Raw genomic sequence first — 24029 nt, forward strand, 5'->3', positions numbered from 1 at the left:
ATTTATTTCCTTTGTGTAAATAGAACTTGCATCAATTCGCCGACGGTGCTGGAATGAAAGCTAGCATACTTCCACAGTGAGGCGTCTGGCAAGTCTGGGTGCAGATTCTGCAGCAAAATCAGGATAAACTGTATGTAAAAACACTTTCTCCATCACTGTAATGTCTTCGGAGTACACAACTTTGATCGCGACACATCTGTATATAAATCACCTGTGAACACGAGAGCTTAGATCCCATGATGCAGTGCTTCCTGATGCCAGCTGTGCCTTCTAGAGAAACAATCTTAACTCACTGGCTTGTTTCAAAAGGACGGTACAGTAAGATGGTTGCCACAAAAATGAAAAAAAAAGGCTTTCCACGACCCTGTTCGCGCATTTATGAGCGATTGGAGGATTTAGTGCCAGGAGCAGCGTCGGCTTCTGCCAACCGTGATGGAACGTGCAGCTGATCGCTCACAGTAATTATTTTAGAGTTGAGATTTTGGAGTTTCTGGGCCGTCGCTGTTACGGTCTGGGAAATAGATGCAGTCAAGGTTTGGCAGATAAAACCGTTATCCGACGCCGTCAGAAATTGGAGAGTCTGCGGTATTTTTCCACATTCTGCACATTAATATAGAAATAATTAAAGTCTGCTCAACTACGACTAATAACGCTTTGTGACAGAAATAGCAGGCATTACGTCCAAGTAAGCCGACCTCGGATGAACCGCACTCACTAAAGTATTAATGTTGTGTTGATGGGTGTGTGTTGCCCGCAGGTAGAAAATGACTGTAAATGAGTGAGGTGGAGGGTGTGTGTGTGTGCGTGTGTGTGCAGTGGGGAGTGATGACAGGGGGAGTGCAGTTGAAGGCTTGTGCGTGTCCATGTGGAGGAGGTTTGGGGTTATATTTAGCAAGGTGGCCCATCAAACGGGCTGGGGTTAACCCTTCACCAGCAAAAGAGTGGAAGTAGTTTAAGACGCCTCTGTGTTACTGCTCGCAGGCCAAACACGTTTAGTTTAAACACGCAGAGTGTGCAGAGTTAGCCTGTCTCTAGAAGGCGTATTTCTGTTACACAATCCACAAAGTGTCAATCAAACCAACAGTTAGTTACCATTAAGCAACTTTCTTCTATCCACTGTCTTCTAAGCTTTTTTCCTCGTCTTCAATGTTGCAAACAAAAGCCTAAATTGAGCCTTGTTGACATCCAAGTGAAAGCTTGGTACAATCCAGTTGCGTGAGAGCGTTTGAGTCCTGGGATTTAACTCCAGGAAATCTGTGTTTTACAAATGTTCTATTGCCATCGATGGGATTCGAGAGAAACGCATCTCGAGTACACACACACACACACACACACACACACACACACACACACACACACACACACACACACACACACACACACACACACACACACACACACACACACACACACACACACACACACACACACACACACACACACACACACACACACACTTCCTTTTCCAGACGCAGGCGGCACTCTATCACAGACGCAGACAGCAATATGTGTAATCTATGCCCTGCTCATAACTCCACAACCAGCAGGATTTCACACACCGCAAGCAAGACGAGCCTCCTTATGTAAAATACAGCCACAAAAGGCACAACAGGTGGATTTTACCTCGACTCTTAAGCAAGTTTAGTACAAGAACGATCACCGCAGTTACTCTACTCTTCTTAAAATGGTCTCCTAGGTCGGTATCGTAAGTTTGCTGGAGTAAAGTCGTATGCAGAATCCTCCCCACTGAGTGAATCCCTAGGAGACATGTAATTTAAAAAGGTCCATCATTAAACTGACAGTTGAGAGGGACAAACAACCACTCTTAGACTTGTTGATATGCATTCATCTCATAATTGAAACAATCTGCTTAAAATTGCAGTGGGGGCTGCTGTTCCCCCGCCAATAACACACTCTCCAGAAATCAAAACACTTATTCCCTAAAAGTACAGTTATTGTCATGTGGAAGGCTTCAATGTGCACAAACAGTCATTTAGCCAGGGTGGAGGTTAGGAGCGTGGAAGGCCACATTCATAGATAAACATTTGCCAGCGCGCTTCCAAAATTAAAGAAGGTGTGTGTAACCCATCTAATTATCCGCTCCATAAAGCCAACACACAGCTCCGTCTTCCTTATCAGCCGACTGACTTTGAATCTGAAATAAGAATCACGGGGGGTTGAATAGGCTCTAATAGATGAAAGGGTTCTTTGTGTAAATTATAAATTGAGGAAAACATCCAAAAGACTTGAAACACTGCAGGGTCACACAAATAAGTAAGAAAAGACTCAATAGGAGCTTTGGACCAGCAGCTTGCGTGCAGTGTCGGCCATTTCCGAGTCTTCTGTGCGATCCTTTGTGAGAGAGAAAAGGATGATGAGAAAAAGCGAGGGGAAGAAAAGGCCTCCAGCTGTGAGCACGTGTTCACGACAATGACTTCATGAACCTGGAACTCATTCTATGGGGTTTACACAGATGACAACCTCCAGCTTGTGTCACATCTGTGGGCTGTGATCGTCACCTGTGCTCAGTGAGTCACACATAAGTGACTTTGATCTCGGAAAAAAAGTCAAAATGTCAAATGGAAAACTCAGCAGTGAATTTTGGGGCCTCGGCTGAGGAAAAGCTGCAAAGTCATATCGGTGCAGGCATCGCAGCAGCAGCCTATTGTCTAAAACTCTGTGATAAGCATTCACAGCAGAGGGGAATAATAACAGTGCAAAGATAACAAAGACCAAGGCCAATCAGCTTTCAGAGATGGGACAGGAGGAGCTCAAATAATAAGAGTTCAATATCACCCCCCCCCCCCCCTTTGTTTGCTCAATTTGATGAATGTATAGAACATTAAAGAGGCATTTTCTCACTCAGGAGACATTTAACAATTCTCCACTGTCGGAAATTCTGCAAAACAGGATGTTCAATGAAAAACTAATGAGATCTTGAGACGGAAATTAATTTTCGGAGACAAGGAGAGGAGGATCAGAGACGCTGCGGTGTTTTAGTGTTCTCTATGATATCCCAGACAGAGAAGAAGCAAGCTGCAAATAGTCGGTTTAGAAGGTTTACAAGTGCTCAACGTGGTTTCATGACCAAGCAAACTTCTGCAGTCTGGTGCACATAAAACACCGTAAATAACATGGAAAGAATCACACTTGACTGCTGGAACAAATATTGGCCAGCGGTTAAGAGATGAGACAGCAGGACAAAAGGAGGCAGAGCAAACTCTGACCCAGAGTGGCATCAGGAAAGGCAGGGAAACGAAAAGAGGGAAAGGAGAAAGGAAATTACTGTCAAGAACAAGCTGGAACAATGGAGAGACAGTGTGAGGGAGGAAGTCGGAACTGTAACAAGCCACGAGCCAGGCCAAAGCCCCTGGACGCATCACGCCGTATGAACCCAGATTATACCACACATCTACAGGCTACAGCTCTGCAGCCGTTAGATCTGCGACTTTAATAGCAAAACCCTGTACACCCTGTTCAAAAAGCAGTACAAATGTGTGTAGAAATACAGGTTAAGTGCAAATTATGTCTATGTTAAGGTACTTTAAAGGGGACTGTACCCGTGTGGCATTACTAACCAGTCAGATCCAGACTGTAAAACTTATCTGAACAAAGAGTTATTGCTTATTAGTCACCACACCACTGATGTTCCAGTATAATGGCTGCATTCACTCATTTCGCACCAAACTCCATTCATTAACACGTTCATATCAGCAGGGACATCATGTGGGCGGTTTATGGACACCCTCATTCATGATGACAGACACTTTAACATCACAATTGTTCTTCAATCAGTACGACTTGGGCTTTCTAGTCTGCATCTCCATTTTCGATAGTGGACAGAGACCAGACAGACCATCTGGTCCCAGATTAGACCAATATGTTTAAGACAAGCTTAAGACTCTGGTGGCCTGGAAAACTGAAGTAGTCCAGACCAATTAGAGCTGCTAAACTTTAACTCCTTGTTTACTTGACTTACTGTACTCAACCACAAGCAGCCAGTCAGTTCTGCATGTAGCACACATCTTCACACACAGAGAGCAGAAACCTGAGCTCTCCTCTGAGAAAAGTCCAGATATCACAAAGCAACAATTTCATTTTGAACCTCTGAATTACGATCTGGGAAAGAAAGGTGGGAGGCAGACAAGAAAGACATTTCTGGGGGTGGGAAGCAATAAATACTCCCGCTTGATGATTTAGAAGAGGTGATATCTATCATCTGAGTGTATGCTGATCCATCCCATGTTTCCACGCAGATTAAGCACCTTCATCATCAGGGATCAGTGTGTGCTGTCCTATCTGACTAAAATACCTCCACCTCCAGCTGGGATAATTGTACAGGTCACTTGCCAAATCCTGCCATTAACTTGAAGAGGCTTGATTGACTGGGAGAGAGGATGAAAGAAAGAATTGGTGGTTGGGGATCAAAGCCATGGACTCCTCTCCTCTGTCCTCATCTTCCTCTCTGAGGAACCCATACATATTCATAAACACACACACACACACATATGCACTTTTTCTTTTGGCAGAAATGGACTCAGGCTCATTTTCAGACTGATGCTGACTAACTCATCATCTTTTCTTTCCTTAACGATGACATACATCAATAGCGGACTTCATGCATTTTTACTCACTCAGTCGTAATCTGAGACCCAGCCAGCTCCTTGGTGGCGATTTGTGCAGACTTGAATTCATGATCCACTTGTTTGGCACCATCTAAACTCGCAGTCCTCCTTGGAAAACACCCCAAACCGCCTCTTTGCAGCTCTGACTGTCAGTGTGGGAAGATCAGTGCTGATTATTACCAAATAACGTTGCACAGTCTTCTCATATCCTCGTCATTGATCATCATTTCAGTCCCCCCTCTCTCGATAAAACCGCGCTCAGGCTCAGGTCTGCTCGGTGTCGAGTACAAAGCTGCAGCTCGCGGTTGAAACGAGCAGCAAAAGGAGCATCCAGCTGGTAAAGAAGAAGAACGCAAAACGAGCACACATGAAGTAACCACCGCGTTGTGTTGATAAGTTGTAGAGAACCTGTTGCTAGTTGCACGCAAGCACAAATCTTCTCGACGTTCCAAAAAGCTTTTCGGTGGAGGTCGGAATCGCAGACTCGGCGCAGCAGCTCAGAATTGGAAAGAGATTCCGTTCGAACCTCTTCTTCGGTTCCGTTAAAACGCTTCGGTCCAATGGCGACGTCAATTACACTCTCATCAACTTTGCACCGTGTACTGCTCAAAGTTGGAGACAGTGTGTCCGCCGCCTCGTCTCACAGCCGTCTCCGCTCCACCATCAGGCTCTACCTCCATTCATTCACACTGGCTGGTCTACAAAAGGCTCGCTGCAGCGGCTCAAGGATGCCGCTAGGGGCGCTAAAGCCACCAACACAGTTCACGGGGGGAAGCACACACACCGGCGTGCACAGTGCGTGGACAAATAAACGCAACACAATAGAATACAAATGATTGGAGTGTTCTACTTTCAAGGAGAATATCAAGAAATAATTCAGAAGTGAATGACAAAGAAATGTACTATTTCAAGTAAATGTAATCATGGTCAGAATTCTGCTTAAAGGGGCTTTACACCAATTCTACTATTTACTATTTAATTGTATTGATTTGGGGTGTTTATGCTTCATTGTCTGTGGAGAGTGTGCAAAGTTAGAGAGAGTGACACATATGACATCACAACAGTTTCTCACTGTTGGCATTCAAAACTACATCACTAAATAGTCAAGAAGAACATACCTCTTTTTGTAAATACAACTTCCAGACCTTGCAGCACTTCACATCTTCTTCATTGCCTATGGAGACATTTTGCTGGACAGCAACAGAGTCGGAGCCTGATATGTTGACAAGTCTGCATCAACCATGGGGCACATCACACACGTCCTGGATGTCCATGCCTGTGATCTCAGGGGGACAGTTGTGGTTTGTCTCAGTAAATGAGTATGAAGTGTAATATTCTTCAGTGCCAAAAGTAGAAGTATTGTCAAGGTTTTATCAATGTGCTGAAATTGTTGATGTGTTTACATATACGTTTAATGTATATGTTGTATCTCCAAAACTAGAAATACAATGTCAATCAAACAACATGGTTACTGCTCATGTGAAACTAACTAACTAGAATTATGAACTGTAATCACAAAAACCTCCCATTTTGGAGATACAAACTATTCCTCCCTGGAATTTGAGAATTATCATGCTTTGGTTTCAGGTCAGTTGCAGAATCACATGATCTTGAGATAATATCAGAAGTAAAAAAATAAAAATAATGGCAAGATTCAAAGTACAACAGGCATTACCTAGAAATGTAAAATTGTACAGCATGTTATTACTTACATTCTACCTCTGACATCTAAACTTCTATACATTATGTCAATAAACCCAACAAGGACAAAATGTGATTGAGCACAAAGGGACTTTTGTGGGATTTAAGAAGTTAAGACTTTTCAAAGCACAATGCCTCTCCATTGATCTTAGTTGGCATGGTTTTCTCTCTAAGATCTCTGTGATTACGTTTCATCAGGTGTTTAGCGACATAATGGCAATGTGCAACCTATTGTTAACCCAGAACTGCAGCCCAGATTAAAACCACCAAGGTCGTGCCGCCTGATTGTGAACCTGACTGTTCCACAGGTTCTGTTACTCTTAACCTCTTGGGTAACAATCAAGACTCTAAACTGGTCCAGACCTCCACTGTTCCTGCCAGGAGGACTATGATGAATATTTAATTCTTATCAGTAATCATTCTATCAGTCTACTCATGGAGGTCGATAGTTTGAGGAGCATCAACTATCAGTCCCCAAGCTACAAGTACTCAAGGTTTGTCCTGAGTTAAGGTGCTGTTATGCGACCTAACATAGATCCTCAGCAGCGTAGGGTCGTCTCTCAAAGCAGTTTTTAACTTTAGGCATTCCTATGAGTGATTATGTGAACATCTGCTGCTGTGCCCAGCAAAATCACTACAAGAGCATCACTGCCCCCTAGAGGAGGACAAAGGCCTGCAATTGTTAACACTGCATTAACAAAACCTCTTGACAGAGCTGGGAGCAGTAACACTATTAAATGTTGTATGTTCAACAGGTAATGTTTCTTTCTTGTAAACCATAAACTGATATAAAATAAAAACCACAACTGATGCACAACACAAGTCAAGATGGGCTTTCTTTCTAAATCAACAACCTTAAAAGAATCCCCCCTCACATCTACCTCACCCTTATCTTTATCTGAGCACTGCTTGTAATCACAGTGAGATGTCTTAGAAATGGACATTTTGACCAGGTAACTGTTCATAGTATGGCTTTATGTACATTAATATATTAAGTTGTATGACCGTTTGTTTTATCAAGTTTAATTGTGAAAAAATAAACACCGTATCAACCGTCAGTGGCATTGGTATACAAACAGGTTAGTCTTCACAATCACAAAAAAGCGCAAGTTTGAACAAGAGTCCTTTAATATCTGACACGTTATGCTTTCCATCGCCACGTATGAAGACCAGACATTGATTGCTGGGGGTTTTTAACTGCAGGGTATGATGATCATGATGCCTGTGTGACAGGAAACACAGACGGCCAAAACTCCTTCAGAGTGTCAAGAATGTACTTAGGAGATTGTTGTACCTTGTGAGGACTGCAGATGTTGTCTAAGTAAAGTCCAATGACAAGAAGGAGCTGGCCGCTTCCACCTCTGTGGCCGTCTCTGGCACAGTCTGTAATATTGGCCGCTGTCCCAAACTGTCCCACTCAGCCTCCTCTCTGTACATCTAAAGGCCAAGGCTGACTTGTTTGGCTTAAGTTAGTTTGATGTTGTGTACCAAAATGTCACTGTGACCCCATTTGACCAGGTCTTGCCAATCCCTTGAAGACGCGCAGCTTTCCCGCCCCACTTAGGTCAAAGCTGTAGTCAGTGGTGACATAAGGTCCTTCTCCTTCACATCCCGGCTGAAACAGAGACAAAGGGTCCTTATATAACTGGAGGTTGAGTAACAGATCTGTCAATAGGTCAAATGATAGCTTTGTGGCAGAATACAGAGATAAGGAAATGTAGATAATGTATATTTTAAAAAGTGCTTTATGTAAAGTGAGGGAACCATCGTCTGACCTGGTTTTTGAGGATGCAGGAAGGCAGCGTGATGGCGCCCAGGAGGAGGCAGTTGACCTGACGGAGGATGGAGGGATCTACAGGCGTGAGCAGGAAGTACAGCCCTCGCATCATGTCAATACCTCGGAGCACACCTGAAACACACACCACAGGTCAAACAACAATTACAATACAATTATTAACCATTTCAGTCACTGGTTGGTCATAAAAAGCTCCTGCAGGTTACGTACCAAAGCCCACACATGGGCAGACGGGTGCTTGGGAGAGGACGACCGGTCCTCCTCTGCTTGTTACTTTCTCTCCCAGGCAGCAAAGTCCCACCAGACTAGCATTGGCGGCATAAAAGGCGTGACTGGGCACCACCTCGCAATGGATCGCACCTAAAGCCACCGCTGTGTGGGGCACCTATGAGGAAGAGTTCAGAAACACACTCTTATAACACACTACTCTCATTAAGATGATGCAGTAATTAATGAAAGTCAGATCTTGTACCTGGTACGGCGTGAGGGAGTGAAGCGGTCTAACCGGACCTGGGTCAGGAGACTGTAGCTGACTGAGGTAGGCCAACAATAAGAGCTCTCTGTGCTCATTAGAGCGCTGGTGTTTCCTGTCAAATGCAACACACCCACACACAGTGATGATGAAGTTTTTGGGGAATAATCAAAGTGTTTATGCCTCCACGGGCTGGCGGTGGACGACTTACGACGTTCCTTGGCGGCCCACTCCTTGAAACTCTGCTTGTGCAATGAGGTGAGAGTAGATTCTGGGGGGACTGTGGCTCTCTGTGAGCTCGTCCAGAGCAGTCTGGGCGGGCGGGTGCGTCTGACACCCGTGTGCTGTCCTCAGAAACTCTGGGGTTAGTGCGGGACACTGGATGGTCCCGCCGTGACCAAGCTGGACCACATGCGTGACTGGGAAGAAGCGGATCATGTCCACCAGCAGCTGTAATCCAAATCCTGTGGGCAGCCAAGGGAAGCGCACACTCAGAAAATGTTTTCCACCGTTACTTAGAAACTTCTACATGTTTGCACCACTGTCTGGTTCTGGATGAGGAGTCACAGCTGACCTTTGACCCAGCCCATGGTGTTGATGATGATCGGAGTCTCTCTGCTCTGGGAGCGGCGACGCCATAGGGACTTAAGGGATTCCAGGTAGCGGTCCAAGTCTGATTCGCACGACGTCTGACCGTAGTAGATGGTGTGCTCTGGGGTGCGCTGGTGTGTGAAAGGAGGACCTGAAAAATAACTCGGGTAAGTCTGCGGATTTCCTCCAGGGCTTATATGAGACCATAACTACAATATGATAAGCAACAACATACCTAGGAGAGGTTCTCTGACCGTTGATAAAGACAGACAGCCAGCCGGGGTGAATTCCGTTTGGCCAAGGTCACCTTCCAAATAATCAACACTGGCTGTACTGCAGGCACACACACAAGCACACACACTTTTTTAGTTTAGAGCATAAGGCAATCAACAGAAGTAATATGAAGAGCTTTAGAACTTACTGGTTTAGTAATGTATTGATGAGGACGCGGATGAATGTTGACTTGCCCACATTTTTGGTCCCACACACAAGGATCACCGCACAACCATCAACGTCCCCTATGGACACGAGACATGACTCACATATAGCACATCGCTGTACATTCCACTTTGTTTGAAACTATTAAAACACACCAACTTCAACTCTTTTTAAATGTAATGTTCTGCTATTCAGTGTGTGTGTGTTTTGTGCGTACCTCTGCAGGCGCTGATCACCGTCTTCAGAGCTTCGCTGTAGCTCTTCGACATCGCCAGGCCCTCTACGGCGCTGACCAGTGGAATCATACCCAGTCCATTAAGAGGTGTGTCAAGCACAGCTGACATGAGTTCACTCTGCAAACAAGAGAGGAAAAGCTTCAGTCAGGTATCTCTAATGTGTAACACCGGACTGTCAGGAGGATCACTAACATTCTGAACCTCTGCAATTCCCATTATGCAACATGTATTATATTTTGAAAGACCTGGACCTCGGCCCACTTACCATCGGGGGGCTGAACAATTCACTGAGCTCTGTGAAGCTGGACAGAAAGCGTGTCAGAGGCGTCTCCATGGGCTCCAGCAGGATGATAGATGAGTGTGATGTTATCCTTTGAAGTAATTTCTTTTGTGATGCTGCAGAGAGGACAAATAAATGGTCCATACGTTATTACCATTACCTCCTCCTCAGCAGAGCACTTCCCAGAACCAAGGAAATTATATCAATCAATTAATACATGCGCAGCCACTATAACACTCAGTGAGTATGTGAGTAAGATCTACACATGGAGAGAACTAACAGACTCAGAGTAAGAATACTTATATCTTTCTATGCCTGTCGAAGTCTTTACCTATTGGAAGATACTTGCGAAGGACAACTGCAGCTGCTGCTTTGTTGTCTCTGTTCCCATAACAACTGTCCACGGCTCTTACAGTCACGGGACAATGTGATGCTGGGGAGAAGACGGGATAAGACTGCTGACCCTCTTCAATGGTGAACCCCATCAGCTCCACTCGGCCGTACAGGCAGGTCAGAAAGCATTTCCCACGGAAACAAAGGGTCTGAGGGAGAGCAACAGGGTGACACAAACATACATGAATAAGATGCCTTCACTGCACCTGTGTAGAAAGTGAAGATAATGCAGCTGTAGTCATTTACATACTTGATCCTTTTGCATGACGAGCACAGCGTGGTTTCGCCGGTCGTCTCTCTCTGCACAGTGATGGAGAGAGTCGCCCTCCAGTCTGCCGGGCCTGGTAGCCTCCATATCGTCTGAGGGGTCCACGCCGTTACCATGAACCGATTGGGCCAACGCTTTCCAATCCTCTGACTCATCTGACTCATTGTCCATTGTAAACGCCGAGCTCCCATTAGTATGACTGTGAGATTTCTTACACCCAGACTGTGAGGAGCTTTTCTTTGTCTCAGAGACAGACTTTGCCTTCTTCTTCAGTCTCTTGACATTGGGCTTCTTCTTCTTCTTCTTCACAGCTGCCTGATGCTCCTGAATCAACTGGGTCATGACAAGACTGGAGTTGAGATCAGAGGAGTTGATGGTTGAAGGTCTGCACCGTTTGCCCCTTACATCCTTCCACTTCTGGGACCTCGTATGTCCCTTAGCCTGTGTGGGTTTGTTCACCTTCATGGCTCTATAATGCACGATTGCTCATGTGTGGCGCTGAGGAGAACACAGAGGGGAGACAAGAAAATCTGAATTTACGGGATGCTTTTGTATGCAAAGAATTGTATTAACTATTATACATCATTAACTGTGATGTCAAAGACGTCGCACAGTGACTACAGCTGCTATACGTGATATCCAATACATCAAGTATCAATTTAATTTGAGAAAAGATTAAATAATTAAGTAAATAAATGTCACTGTCATCGCACTACGACCGTCAACTAACAGCGCATCATGTGCGTTACAACTGCCATGGTGAAGTGGGAGCTAACGTCACGCATCACGGCTAACAGCTAGTGTTGTTGTGGCGTTGTGCGGATAGCTCAGAGAAAACTTACCCCGTTCGTAAAGAAGCTGTGCCGAACAGCCGCGGACTACGTGCTGTATTGATGGGGTTTATAATTTAAGTGAATGCAATGAGCCGGACACTGGCTAAAAACACGATTTACAGCCAGCAGCAGTGCGGAAAGCTAGCTGACTAGCAAACATGTGTGAGATATCGTCTGGATGGCCGACCAAGTTTTACACGGAGTTTCATTAGTAACAAAAACTCGTAAAACATTACCAATACAGTGTTATAGTCAATTATACGAGAAATCAAATTATTGTTGATACAATAACTACCTCTAATGCTTTCCAAGGATGACTTTGTGGACTGTTATTTCTATGTATGTGCGTGTTTTATACTGGACAACACATGTGTTTCGCAGAGTTGGGTCGCGTAAACAGCGTCACATCCTCTTCCTTTTGCATCCTTTAGGGGCCTGCTCGAAACCAAACCAACGTAGCTAGGCTTTGCTTCTTTTTCAACCTACCTACAAAACACCCGGAGCGGGGACAATTTTCATTTAAAGAGACCGTAGAATAGAAATTCGTGTCGAATCTGCAAATGTGAGTATGGACGTGCCGCTGTGGGACGCGTGCAACGCTTAGGGAGCGTCTTCAAAAATATGTGTTAGGAAGTAAACGTCGAGGTGCAAACGTACCAAGGGATTTGTTATAATTTATAGGAAAGCAGTGTCGACAGTGGTGATATAATTATTCTAGAAAATGTAGACGTATCTAGATTACATTGTGATTATCAATAAGCACCTTATTTCATTTTATAGTGGTAAAATGTACACATTTGCCTATCCTAAACTTACAACGTCATTACAGGATTTGTCAGTGGACAACTTTTCATATCAGCTGTTCCTCCCTGGACCTGCAGTATATGTGTACATTTATTTCAAATTAAATACAGCAAAGGTAAACAATGTTTTGTCATATATATCTATATGACTGCTAATGTGTACTGAATTAATATGAGTTTTATTTACTTGTGACTGAGCTCAAACGTATTGATTTATTTCAGAAACGTGCTGTGAGATGACGTCCATGTGTTTTATGTAGCATTGGTCAGAGGTGAATCCAGAGGATGCCTGCTGCAGAGAGCAACCATGCTCATCGTGTGCTGTCCTTCCTGAACCAGCAGAGGGAAGCAGGGAGGTTTTGTGATGCAATGTTGAATGTGGGAGGTGGGGTGGTTTATCTGGTCCATCGCAACATCCTTGCCTGTTTCAGTGAACTGTTCCAAGAGTCCAGCACGCCCTCTGCACCATGCATGGAGGTCTACCTTCAAGAGTGCCCCAAAGATGGCCTAGAAATGATTCTCAACTTTGTCTACACTGGAGAGCTGAACTTAGACCCTGCTAACCTTGATCAGGTACAGCGTGCTGCTGCCAGTCTGTGTGTACCAGAAGCACTCACACTTTGCCGGACGTTCACAGAATCCTCTGTGGAATCTGAGCCTTTGAAGCGAAGGAGAGGTAGACCGAAAAAGTCTACGTCAACCACAGCCCGTTCAGTCAAAGAAGATAACTTGATTATACCTGCTAAACATGAAGTCCCTGCTGCCACTGTTGCAACAACTACCACTCGTTCTGGTCGCACGGTCAGGGGCCCCAGGAGACTGGCAGGAGAGAGCCCCACCCATGAACCCCCCTCAGCTGAGAAAGCCAGCAAATGGACCCTGCTCATTCCTACGGAGACGGAAAGTTTTGATGTTATTGTGGAGAGTCAAAACCTGCATCAGCCAACAGATGAAACCGAGGTAGAATTTATGAGCTAAACATAACTGCAAGTGCAAATATTGATGGTGATTTGAAACATGAATGTGTTAGTTGCCAGACTTATACACATCTATCTGGTTTATTTTAGATAACCCAGTTTCACATTGATGTCAATGACAATCGTGTCAGACAAGCAAACGAGGAACAAGATGAAGATGAAGATTTTGAGGCGATCAATGAAGACTCGAATGAGGAGTATGTACCAGTTGCTGAGTCCAGTTCTGCTGCCCCATCCACAACACAGAGAGACAAAACTGAGAGTAAAGCAGAGAAAAAGGAGAATGGTGAGGCTGTGGAGGACGACTCCAAGAAAGGCTGCGTCCAGTGTCCTACATGTGGCAAATCTTTCAGAAGCAAATACTACCTAAAGGTCCACAACAGGTATGTAGGTGTGGGGCCATTGAACTAGTTTTACATTTGTGTGATGGGAAGCATACCAATTTGTCTTTGTGTTGTTTTTAGGCGACACACAGGCGAGAAGCCATTTGTGTGCCTCAAATGTGGTAAGAGGTATTTCAGAAAGGAGAATCTTTTGGAGCACGAGTCCAGAAACTGTTCTAGGCTGCAGGTGAGTAAATAAAAAACATGAAGTTTAGATGTTTATGTGATCCGATAAACGATTGCCTTGTTTCTGTTGTGCATCAATTTCAGACCTTCTCCTGCTTGACATGTTCTGCGACATTTAACAGAAAACAAGATCTGCGGATGCATGTTATCTCTCATACAGGCGATATGCCAAATAAGGTACCGCCTGCACCTGACATTTAAACATTTATGCAATTATATCAAGCAAAAGGCAGTGAATTTGTTTGAAATGAAATCATCGTTGATAAAGTTATGTCATTTCTTTAGTGTTCATCTTGTCCTGAGCAATTTATGCACAAGAAAGACCTGACCAACCACATGATCAAGGTCCATGGCTTCCCTAAACCACATGCAGTGAGTTACCTTTATGGTCAGAATATCACTTTCTCTCTATCCAAGCATTTCAGTGTTTTTTTACAGGTGTAGTACAAGTTCATTGTCAGTTATTTGTCTGAATTCAAGGAGTAACCTTTTTAATGTTATGGTTCTTAGTGTGTCCAATGCGCCAAATCCTTTTTGACTCGGACGGAGCTGCGCATACACGAAGCCGCCAAACATCGAGGGGAGAAACCGTTTGTATGCGAGGAGTGCGGCCATCGAGCCTCCAGCCGAAACGGCCTGCAGATGCACATCAAAGCCATTCACAGGTACAGGAGTATAAGTTTAATAAATGGATATGCACACCAGCGTGAACTCTGTCTGACCCAACTTGATTCTACCTTACAGAAACGAGCGGCCTTTTGTGTGCAGCTTATGTGGCCATGCATTCACACAGAAGACCAATTTAAACATGCACCTGCGTGTACACACTGGTGAAAGGCCATTCCAGTGCCATCTCTGTGGCAAAACCTTCCGGACACAAGGTAGCATCCTATTATTAAATTACTATCCATGTTATGTATCTGAAATAAAGTCGTTATTGTTTCTGCTGAGCAATACATAGCTGCCATTAAGCTTTTGAATATTAGTAATGGTTTTTTATCTGTTGCTTATTGTCATACAAAAACAGTATTCAATGTGTGAGGCTTTGTTTGTTTTTATACCAGCCAGTCTAGACAAACACCACCGGACGCACACCGGCGAGCGTCCCTTCAGCTGTGAGTTCTGTGAGCAGCGTTTCACAGAGAAAGGGCCCCTCGTCCGCCACATCGCCAGCAAGCACCAGGAGGGCCGCCCCCACTGTTGTTATATATGTAACAAAACCTTTAAAGGTAAGAAATGCAGCTCTGGTGGGCCTTGTTAATTTACTGTATTTACACATTCATAGAGTCACTAGGATGATTTAATATCGAATTTCATTTTCCTTTTGATTTTGTCCCTAAACAAGCCATGGAGCAGCTGCGTGTCCATCTGCGTCGCCACAAGGGCATGAGGAAGTTTGAGTGTGTAGACTGCGGTTACAAGTTTACTCGACAGGTAAGGCTGTGAGGGATCTGATACTTCCTGCCTTCATATGCTCCTTATACTCACGTCACATGCTCTCTCTCTCTTCTAGGCACACTTACGACGACACATTCAAATCCACAAACGCACTGAGAACTACAACCCCCGACAGAGGAAGCTAAGAAATGTCATCGTTGAGGAAGTAGACGGAGGCCCAAGCGAGGCCCAAGCGACTAAAATAGCAGATGCGTCAGCGGTGACAGAGGACCCGGCCTCACACCCAGAGTCCGTCTCCGTGGCCAGCCTCAGTTCCACGGTGAGGGTGGTGATCGAGGCGAGTGACACAGCCACAGAGGAAGCGGTCGCCAAACAAAGCCTGGCACACGGCGAGGCAGTGGAGAGTTTCTCTGTGGTCTCTGAGGACTTGCAGCCAACGCAACTAGTGACTGAAGCGTACGAGTCCACAGTGGACATGGAGGGAATCGTTTCAAATGTATCTGAGAGTAAAACCTGAGGACTGTGTGTAACCCTCTCGGAATGAAGATGACTGTATTTGAAAGGCATCCTTATAACAGTGTAATGTGATATAAGAGGCAAAGCACAGCCAGTAGCATTTGGCCTTTAACGACACGCCGAACTAAGTTAGTGAGTTTCCAGACGTGTATTTAAGAGTAGTGTGATATTACTGTGTTTAATAGGTTTATTACATGAACTGCATGCTTGGCGGAGTGGCTTGAATGTGCAATTGTATGTTTGGTTTTGTGCCCCGTTTTGTTTAAATTAAGTTTTATGACTGAAACTATGAGGTGGGCGTGGCCATGTCCACTAAAACTGATTACTGGGTTTCTATGTGGGAGTCCTTATCAGTACTTATAGATCCAAATCTCATTTACAGTGTTTACAAATGTACACAAAGCATGAAATATGGCTGAATAGCATCCTTTGGTATCAGAAAGCTTTTGTTCATTAGTGAATGTATTTTAAAAACCCCTAAAGGCATTGACGTGTTTTCACATCGTTTCAATTCTGTGCATTGATCATAGAACCTAACAGTGAAGATTCCACCCTGTTGAATGCCACAGCAGAATAAACTCACAGACCTGCCTGCAGTTTTATTTATGGTAAACACACTGTAAAGGACATCGTCAACATACATATCCATTACATACAAAGGGTAAGAATACATGTAGAAAACTAATAGGTTCAACATCACAAACGTGTATGAAAACTAAGAAAAACACTAGAAAAATACAAATTCACTTAAAGCAAAAATACATGAGAGCAAGCTGAGATGTATTTGCACTTCCAGTTATGACTGCAGACCCCCATGACCCACCGTGTACCACATTGTACTGTTGTTGCAGTTGACAAGCAGTAACATTTGAGCAACAAAAGCATAAATATAGCCATAAATAAATACAGCAAACAGTCAAACTTAAAAAAACAGAAAATGTTTCATGCACGTTGGGCGTTATGAACTCTGCTCCAACCCGGTTAAGGGTGAGGAGTGACGTGAGAAGATGGTAAACAGTCTAATAAGTGTAATAGAATATGAGCCCAGTGGAAGATAAAGTCACATGCAGCCACCCTGAAATGCTATGATAGTAAAAACATCATTCAGTGCAGCTCAGAGTATAAAGTATCAGGACTGAACCAGCTGACAGGTGAAGGTTATGGAATGTAAGCAGGTTGTTGCTGCTTCTCACTAATCTTGCTTAACTATGCATTAAGAAGCAATCAATTCAAGCATTTCAAACCTAAAATGATCCAATGCGGTGGCAGAGATGTGCACATGCAGAATCAAAGAGTGTGTGTTTACTGCAGTCAACTGGATTATCAACTCAAGCAACCGGTAACAAAGTGTCTCCTCCTCTTCTGCTCAACAGCCTCAGCAATGTCATGAGGAGGCTGGATACGTGACGGACCGTTATCAGGGTCCAAATATCAGTGCGCCGGGTTCACGTCCTGGTTCTGGTTGAGATTGTTAAGATTGTGTAGCGCTAAGTGGCGCTGGTGGCGATTTAAGTGGATGGCGTTGGAATTGGTTATGTCGATGGGTTCAAATGCGCCGGATACGAGCGGCATGAACTGGCGGAATATGCTGACGCTGCCGTGCCAGAAGGTGGGCTGGGGCAGTCGGCCCGCCAGGGTCCAAGTGCGGGTGGCGGGGTCGTACGCCTCCACCACGTCCGATAGCTCAAATGTATTGTCGTAGCCGCCGGACACGAATAATTTGCCGCCAAGTACCGCCACACTGCCTCCAACATGAACCTGAAGAGAGATTAAGACGAGTATTTAAAAGTTGTAAGATCACCAAATAAGACTGCAACCAACCAGACCGGCATTTGATGTCAAACACAAACCTGAGTCATCTGATTTATTTTGTCCCACTCATTCTTCTGAGGGTTATAAACATCGACTTCAGCCGAGTCATCCCTACAAACAAAAACACACAAAAGTCAAAACGATTTAGGGCGCAGCTTCTAATCGATGAACACACACTTAGTGTTTCTTTAAGCCCAGTGGGAGCCGCAGCTATCAAGTTCATCAACAAGTTAGAGGAACATGTTTCAGAACAAGTAGTCAAAGGTTCATTGTGAATTAAGTGTCAATTAAAGAAACTGGACACCAGACACATATTGAAGTTTACTATAAAAACATTTAACTATTGCCATTAAAGCTCAACGGCTCTTGTAATGGCACTTTCACAACAGATCCAGACATTTTATGGATGACATAAAGAGAGTCATTCGTCTCGTTACCTGATAAAGTAGATGAGGCCGTTGAGAGTCACTGTTTTTGGCGTAAAGGACCACGGTGGCAGCTGTCCACAGCTGACCAAGGACCAGCGGTTGGTGGCTGCTTCGTAGCTTTGGATGGCCATGGTGTCGTCCCCGGTGAGCGAGCCGATGGCGTACAGGTGCCCGTTGCAGGTGGTGGTGGAGCAGTTGTCCATGGCGTGTAGCATTGGCGGTAAAGCCTCCCAGCAGTCCAGAGCGTGATCGTAGCGCTCGGTGCTGTCTGACGCCACCACGTACAGCTGGCCCTTCATCACGCACGAGCTGTGGTACTCGCGGGGCTTCAGCATGGGCGACACCTCCGTCCACTCGTTGACGCTGGACTTGTAGCGCCACACACCGTCATAGAGGCGAGAGCCGTCGGAGCCACCTGGGGGACAAAGACGCGTCTCGGTGACTAACTTGCTACATTGCTGTCTGATGAAGGAGGGCCGATACGTTCAAGGCTCCACACCGGCGTCATAGCAGAGTCACTGGCTGAGAGCGGAGGCCTGGGCTGATTTCACTACTCGTCTTTTAAGGACAGAACAATTTACTGGTAATGATGATGATGATGATGAAGACAGTGATAATAAGGACTGGATGAGTCCACCACAGCAATCCTGGCAGCACATCATGTCCTGACTCATTTTACCACCGGCCAAAGAGCCGTGCTGTTTATTTATAAGCACTCTGCCTGACAGCCATTTCATGAGATAGAGAAGGAATGGAAATCGACTGTCAGAAGAGTTCAACCTGCAGTGAATCTAATACACACAGAAACTGTAACAGGTGGCACATCAACTGGTAATAAAGTTTAGATCGACTTCCAGAAGTGTGAAGATACTGAGGGGTTTGGATGGATGTGTTGATGTCTCGTAACATTTTTGATGTGTTCTAAGAAATCAAAGTCCCCTTACCTGTGACGTACATATCACTTCCCAGAGCAGCTATGCTGTAGCCGCCTCCAAGGTGGTCAGGGAACTCAGCCAGGTAACGCCACTGTCCAGTCTGGGGGTTGTAACAGTCCACGGTGACCAGCTCGTCACAGTCCTGGTCGCAACCTCCTACCACCACCAGGATCTCTGCCAACCCTGTGGACGGCCGCGGCCGCATACGGTGGCAGGGCCTTTCGTGACGGTCGTACTCGTAGGACTGGAAGCTGCGGGCTTCGCTGACCATGCGGAGGCAGGAGGGTGACAGGTAGACGAGCGGGTCGCTCTCCACGTGGGCCAACAGGAAAAACCTCCTGACAAATGGGAGTCGGACCTGCTGGAGGAGCTCGGGCCAGTACTGCAGCCTCCGCTTCAGGTCTGTCTTCACCCAGCGCACTGCGATTTGATAAACCGTCTCCTCCTTATCCACACACAGCTCATTGTCCGAGACAAACTCAAGGAGACGCTTGCATGGCAACCGCTCAAAGTCAGTCCCTTTGGCCAGCTCCATTATGTTTTTGAGGACATAGCGGCGTGCGCTGACCGCCAGCTCTCTGCAGGCGTAGGCCTCTGCAAAGTCCTGGATCTCTAAGCAGTTGGAAACATCCAGTCGCTGCTCCAGAAATGCACAACAGGCCTCTTTGACAGAAGGGAACTGAAACAGATCAGCCGTCTTCAGCAGGAGGTCCACATTATCCTGAGTGACAGTTACCCGTCCTGTGTAGCAGAAGTCAACCAGCAGACCTAGAAGCTCAGCCGACACCTCGTGCAGAACCACCCGGTCCATGGCGCTCTCCCTCAGTGTCCCGGCAAACATAGCTCGGAAGTATGTGCTGGCAGCAGCCAGGACCGTTCGGTGACAGTGGAATTCCCGGCCTTCGGCACACAGAGTGACATCGAAGAACTTGCGTTCGGCACGGAGCTCGTGGATTCCACGCAGCAGGTTGAAGGCATGAGCAGTGTCAAAGAAAGGCAGCGTGGACGGTTGAGTCTGCAAGACCGGTTTCTCCATCTCTTCCCTCTGAGAGTCTCAGTTTCTAGCGGTTCTCTTCAGAGTGTTACTTTCATCTAAAACAAATACACACCAGAGACATACAGCAGGTCAAAATCCAGCCCAACATGAGGTTTATCATTGCGAAACACTAATCTAAACACAAGGGACTACAACGGTAAAGGAATGAAGCAAAGCTACATTTAACACTACACAAAAAAAGTACACAAAGTTAAGTCCAACAAAGTGGCTTTTTAGACAAACAAAGAGATTCTTAAATAGCCATTTATACAACCACAAAGAACCAAAATGGAACTAGTTAAGCTCATTCCACTGACAAAGAACTATTAGATATTTCAGAAATGATACAGACAAATATATAAGGACCCTTTCCTGAACTAAAGCACATCTACACAGCCGTACAGTTCTCCCTCCTACCTGCGGAGCGTCTCCAGGCACGTTTCACAAACAAAGCAAAACAGTCTAGAAGATCAGAGAGCAAAGTCCCGGTGAGTATGACCAGCTCCTTAACTGTGTTTAAGAAAGAGTGCTTGCTTGTGCTCCGGGTCTATAAATACACCAGCAGTGTCCATTTCCAGCGAGGGGTGGGAGGGAGATTTGGGGAGAACACCTAACATGCTGTGGACTGACTGTGAGCAGGGTATGAACACCCCCCACTGGTATGTCTCTGTGGTCGGTCAGCTTAACTAACTGGTCTTTGGGACGGGAGCCAGCCGAGCCCGGGCCTCCTCAGACCAAAACACAGAGCTCGCTGTCATAATATGAGCAATCGGCTTAGAAAAGCGCTCGCGGTAACAGGGACGTGCGCTGAACACAGCGGGCGGAGACAAAGGAGGGCAGGAAAGTATCCAAAAAAAATACTCTAGGGTGGGTTTATTATGGGATGTTTTGTCAGGATCATCTTATAATTCCTTCCTAGCTCCGGTTTTCAAAAACACGAGGTGCTGTCGACTGAACAAGAATTTCCGTGGATGGCCTCTCAAAGATTCTAGCTAAGGTTTGGGTAATATAATCATTCCTTCTGAAAATACACAGGTCTCTCCTTACAGCGGATTTGTTTGAAGGTTTGCGTCAAGCGCCTGGTCCTGCATGGCTGAGGCAGCTACACTGTGCCAAAGAGCTCAGCACACATTCCACACAAAGGTTCAACAATGCAGTGCTCCACATAGTTCTGCGAGGGATCAAAACTGTTCTCTCTGCGCCCCTCAAGGGCAGACGGGGCCTCAGGCAAACAGACCAGAGCAGCGCCGAAAAGCACATCTCCATACCTGCAGTATGAGTCCTCTCCTTTCATAGTAATGACATTTCCTTTGGCATGACATTTCTAATCTCCTTTGCCCCATGATACAAGAGTGAAGGTGTTTATTCCAAACGGTGGAGGGACTGAATAATTGCATCTTTTCTTCATGTAACCCCCCCCCCCACGATCGAAAACGAATGATTTCTCAAACCCCCTCCGACAGTCGAGGGTATTGAGAAACAGAAAATGAACTTGTTTACCAACCCGTTGCCAAGTGCGGCTGCCAGAAATGTATACAGTCAAAAGGAAGAGAGGGCGAGAGGGAGAGAAGCAGCAGAAACAAGGTCACAAACTAAAAGTGAGGACCTGGAACACCTACACTGTCTGGCTGTGCTGTAAACCTACGTAGGTGAAAAATGAAAAATGATCAAATGCCCCTGTTCATCTCCTACTGAACAGCTGATGTGTGTCTTCACCCACAAAAGCTAATAAGCTCATGACCTGCAGTTATGGAGGATGACCTATCGCCTCGGATAGGTGCACAGCTGTTAGTCAGAAGACTTAATAGTGCCCCGACTCACAGCCAAGAGGATGGCGGGGTATATTCATATTCCCTAAAATGGTTAATAAGAACAACGTCAGAGACCCGAGTTCCTTGTTACTCAGACATCAAGCCTCTGTCTATAAGAACCTATAACTAACTTAAAATGAAAGATAAACACAAAGACAACACTAAGATCTCTACTTATAAGAGAGCTTGGACTAACTGAATGGTAAGAGTTGGTGCCTGAGCTTCCTAAAACTATGTGGCTCTCCAGAGTTGAGGTATTCAGTGAGGGTGTGTTTATGTGAGAGCTGCTGTGTTCATATGAGCCCGGTAAATCAAACGCTCACCGCTTTCTCCTGGTTTCACACCTTCTGTTGCCCCTTGCTGGTATGAACTCGCAATTACCGCCAAGGATGACAACCAACAGTAGAAAGGTTCCATGCAAGGATTAAACATGATTATTATTATTATTAGGTCAGTTGTTGAGTAAAATACTTAAAAGCAGTTCTCAGATTCTTAACATCTAATTTGGACTAATTTGGGGACCATTACAGTAGAGTGAAATGAAAGCAGTTGTTATCCACAGGCAATGCCAGATTTCCCAAACCGCACTCGTGGCATTCCTGCTGAGGAAGGACCAGGACGAGGCTTCCGGACACAGCATCGATGCTCGGATAAGGAGTTAGCGTGGGAATGGAGGTTATGCTCGCATGCTGATGCCCCTGTTTCTCTTCTTATTAGTGTCCTTGTGGTTGTAGAGCTCATTATGCAGTCAAACAACAACAACAACAACAACTCATGATCAGTCACAGCTAGTCATCTTCTGAGTGTCCACTAATCAACATCCCTCATTCCAAACATTGTATGGCAACCATCCATTTTCATAAGCCAACATACTCTGACTGACCTGACATGGTGAATAAAGTAGCAAGTTGTATTATCACGCATGCAGACACGTCCAGATATCTGGCGTTACCACCAGGGGTCGTTTCAAGTACCAATAATGGTACACGTGCTGTACCACAGCTTGAGAACCCCAACTAAGAGTCAGCGTTAGGAGCTATGAGGCGTGAAAGCCATGGCCTGAAATAACATGCAAAACTGTTCAAACCCACAGCGTTGTTTTGTCCTTAGCAATATTCAAACTTCGCAGCTATCGTATCTCAGATAATGTCAGCGGGAAAGCCTCACAAAGACACAGTGTCACTTTGTAGAACAACTTGTAGTTAAGGTAGCAATAAAAAGTGCCAGTGAGTGTTCACTTCCCTCCCTCTACAATACAACGACTCAATTTGAAAAATCGTTTACGTAATATAGTCATTTCAATACAGTACATGTGACATAGCTGATAAATCGATTACATGTATGAAACTTAATTACATATTTTTACACTCACAGAGACACACACAGACTAAAAGTAGCGGCATATATCCATAAGAAGCTTGTTACGCTATTTTCCTGTCGGACATTCTGCTAACGTCAATCTGTCCGCAGTTTAGGAAAACAACGACCTTCCTCCGAGACAAAACAACTAAACTCAATTTGAGTTAACTTACCAACAAACACGGACTCGACTTCATCAAAAGATACGAATTTTACAGATTGTAACGTGTTGCCACCTTACAAGTCGAACGAAAGTTAAAGTTTGCAGCCGCTGATGTGTCTGGCCTCATCTGCGCCATGTTTCTGAGTGCTGTCCAATGTGATGCATTCCAGGACTGTCGGAAAAATGATACACCGAGACCGGACTGAAACTATTAGGGGTTCTCAAACTGTGGCACGTGTACCACAGTAGTACACCAGATAGCTGGACATTTATACAAACAATCCAAAGAACTGAAATCTATGCGTTTAGTTATCGATGTCAATGATAATGATAATAAGGTGGGTGGCAGAAACTTTTAGCTCATCCTGTTAACCTCATACTGTAAAAAAAAAAAGAAAAAAAATATAGGAAAATTAGTAGTTGAAGTATCTGCAGGATTGAATTTGTTGTTATTCTAATTAGAAGTAATTATTTACTGAGGTAAAGGATTTTGAACAATAATAAGGTCAGATCTAAAATTGTCAGTTTAGGAAAATAACACTTAAAATAAAACATGGATAACCACTGAAGAATGAGCTGTATTGTTCCTC

The 24029-nt window shown here is 45.0% G+C and overlaps 3 protein-coding genes across 5 annotated transcripts; 1 reads left to right on the forward strand and 2 right to left on the reverse strand.

Moving 5' to 3' along the window:
• Positions 1-7332: 7332 nt before the first annotated feature.
• nol9 (nucleolar protein 9) lies at positions 7333-11904 on the reverse strand. The gene is made up of 13 exons (XM_076167162.1): positions 11642-11904; positions 10782-11297; positions 10470-10680; positions 10124-10254; positions 9840-9975; positions 9606-9702; positions 9420-9517; positions 9168-9335; positions 8805-9057; positions 8594-8708; positions 8332-8506; positions 8102-8235; positions 7333-7941 (listed from the first exon to the last, which is right to left on the reverse strand). The coding sequence occupies exons 2-13, from the start codon at positions 11262-11264 to the stop codon at positions 7822-7824; spliced, it is 2121 nt and encodes a 706-aa protein (XP_076023277.1). The 5' UTR covers positions 11265-11297; positions 11642-11904; the 3' UTR covers positions 7333-7821.
• A 146-nt stretch (positions 11905-12050) lies between these two features.
• Positions 12051-16229, forward strand: zbtb48 (zinc finger and BTB domain containing 48). Of its 2 annotated transcripts, XM_076166838.1 has the most exons (12): positions 12051-12194; positions 12462-12551; positions 12658-13395; positions 13503-13795; positions 13877-13982; positions 14066-14158; positions 14267-14353; positions 14492-14646; positions 14726-14862; positions 15046-15210; positions 15327-15415; positions 15495-16229. In XM_076166838.1, the coding sequence occupies exons 3-12, from the start codon at positions 12721-12723 to the stop codon at positions 15894-15896; spliced, it is 2202 nt and encodes a 733-aa protein (XP_076022953.1). In that variant the 5' UTR covers positions 12051-12194; positions 12462-12551; positions 12658-12720; the 3' UTR covers positions 15897-16229. The 2 variants fall into 2 exon arrangements, with proteins under 2 accessions (XP_076022953.1, XP_076022952.1); XM_076166837.1 differs by lacking the exon at positions 12462-12551.
• A 203-nt stretch (positions 16230-16432) lies between these two features.
• klhl21 (kelch-like family member 21) lies at positions 16433-23594 on the reverse strand. Of its 2 annotated transcripts, none has more exons than XM_076166839.1 (5): positions 23450-23594; positions 19080-20162; positions 18145-18550; positions 17746-17818; positions 16433-17653 (listed from the first exon to the last, which is right to left on the reverse strand). In XM_076166839.1, the coding sequence occupies exons 2-5, from the start codon at positions 20104-20106 to the stop codon at positions 17327-17329; spliced, it is 1833 nt and encodes a 610-aa protein (XP_076022954.1). In that variant the 5' UTR covers positions 20107-20162; positions 23450-23594; the 3' UTR covers positions 16433-17326. The 2 variants fall into 2 exon arrangements, with proteins under 2 accessions (XP_076022954.1, XP_076022955.1); XM_076166840.1 differs by lacking the exon at positions 23450-23594 and adding an exon at positions 20524-21305.
• Between the last annotated feature and the right edge of the window lie 435 nt (positions 23595-24029).

Source organism: Genypterus blacodes, unplaced genomic scaffold (assembly GCF_046128005.1).
Source record: "Genypterus blacodes isolate CSIRO-AG114 ecotype Tasmania unplaced genomic scaffold, CSIRO-AGI_Gbla_v1 ptg000156l_1, whole genome shotgun sequence".
NCBI classification, from domain to species: Eukaryota; Metazoa; Chordata; class Actinopteri; order Ophidiiformes; family Ophidiidae; genus Genypterus; species Genypterus blacodes.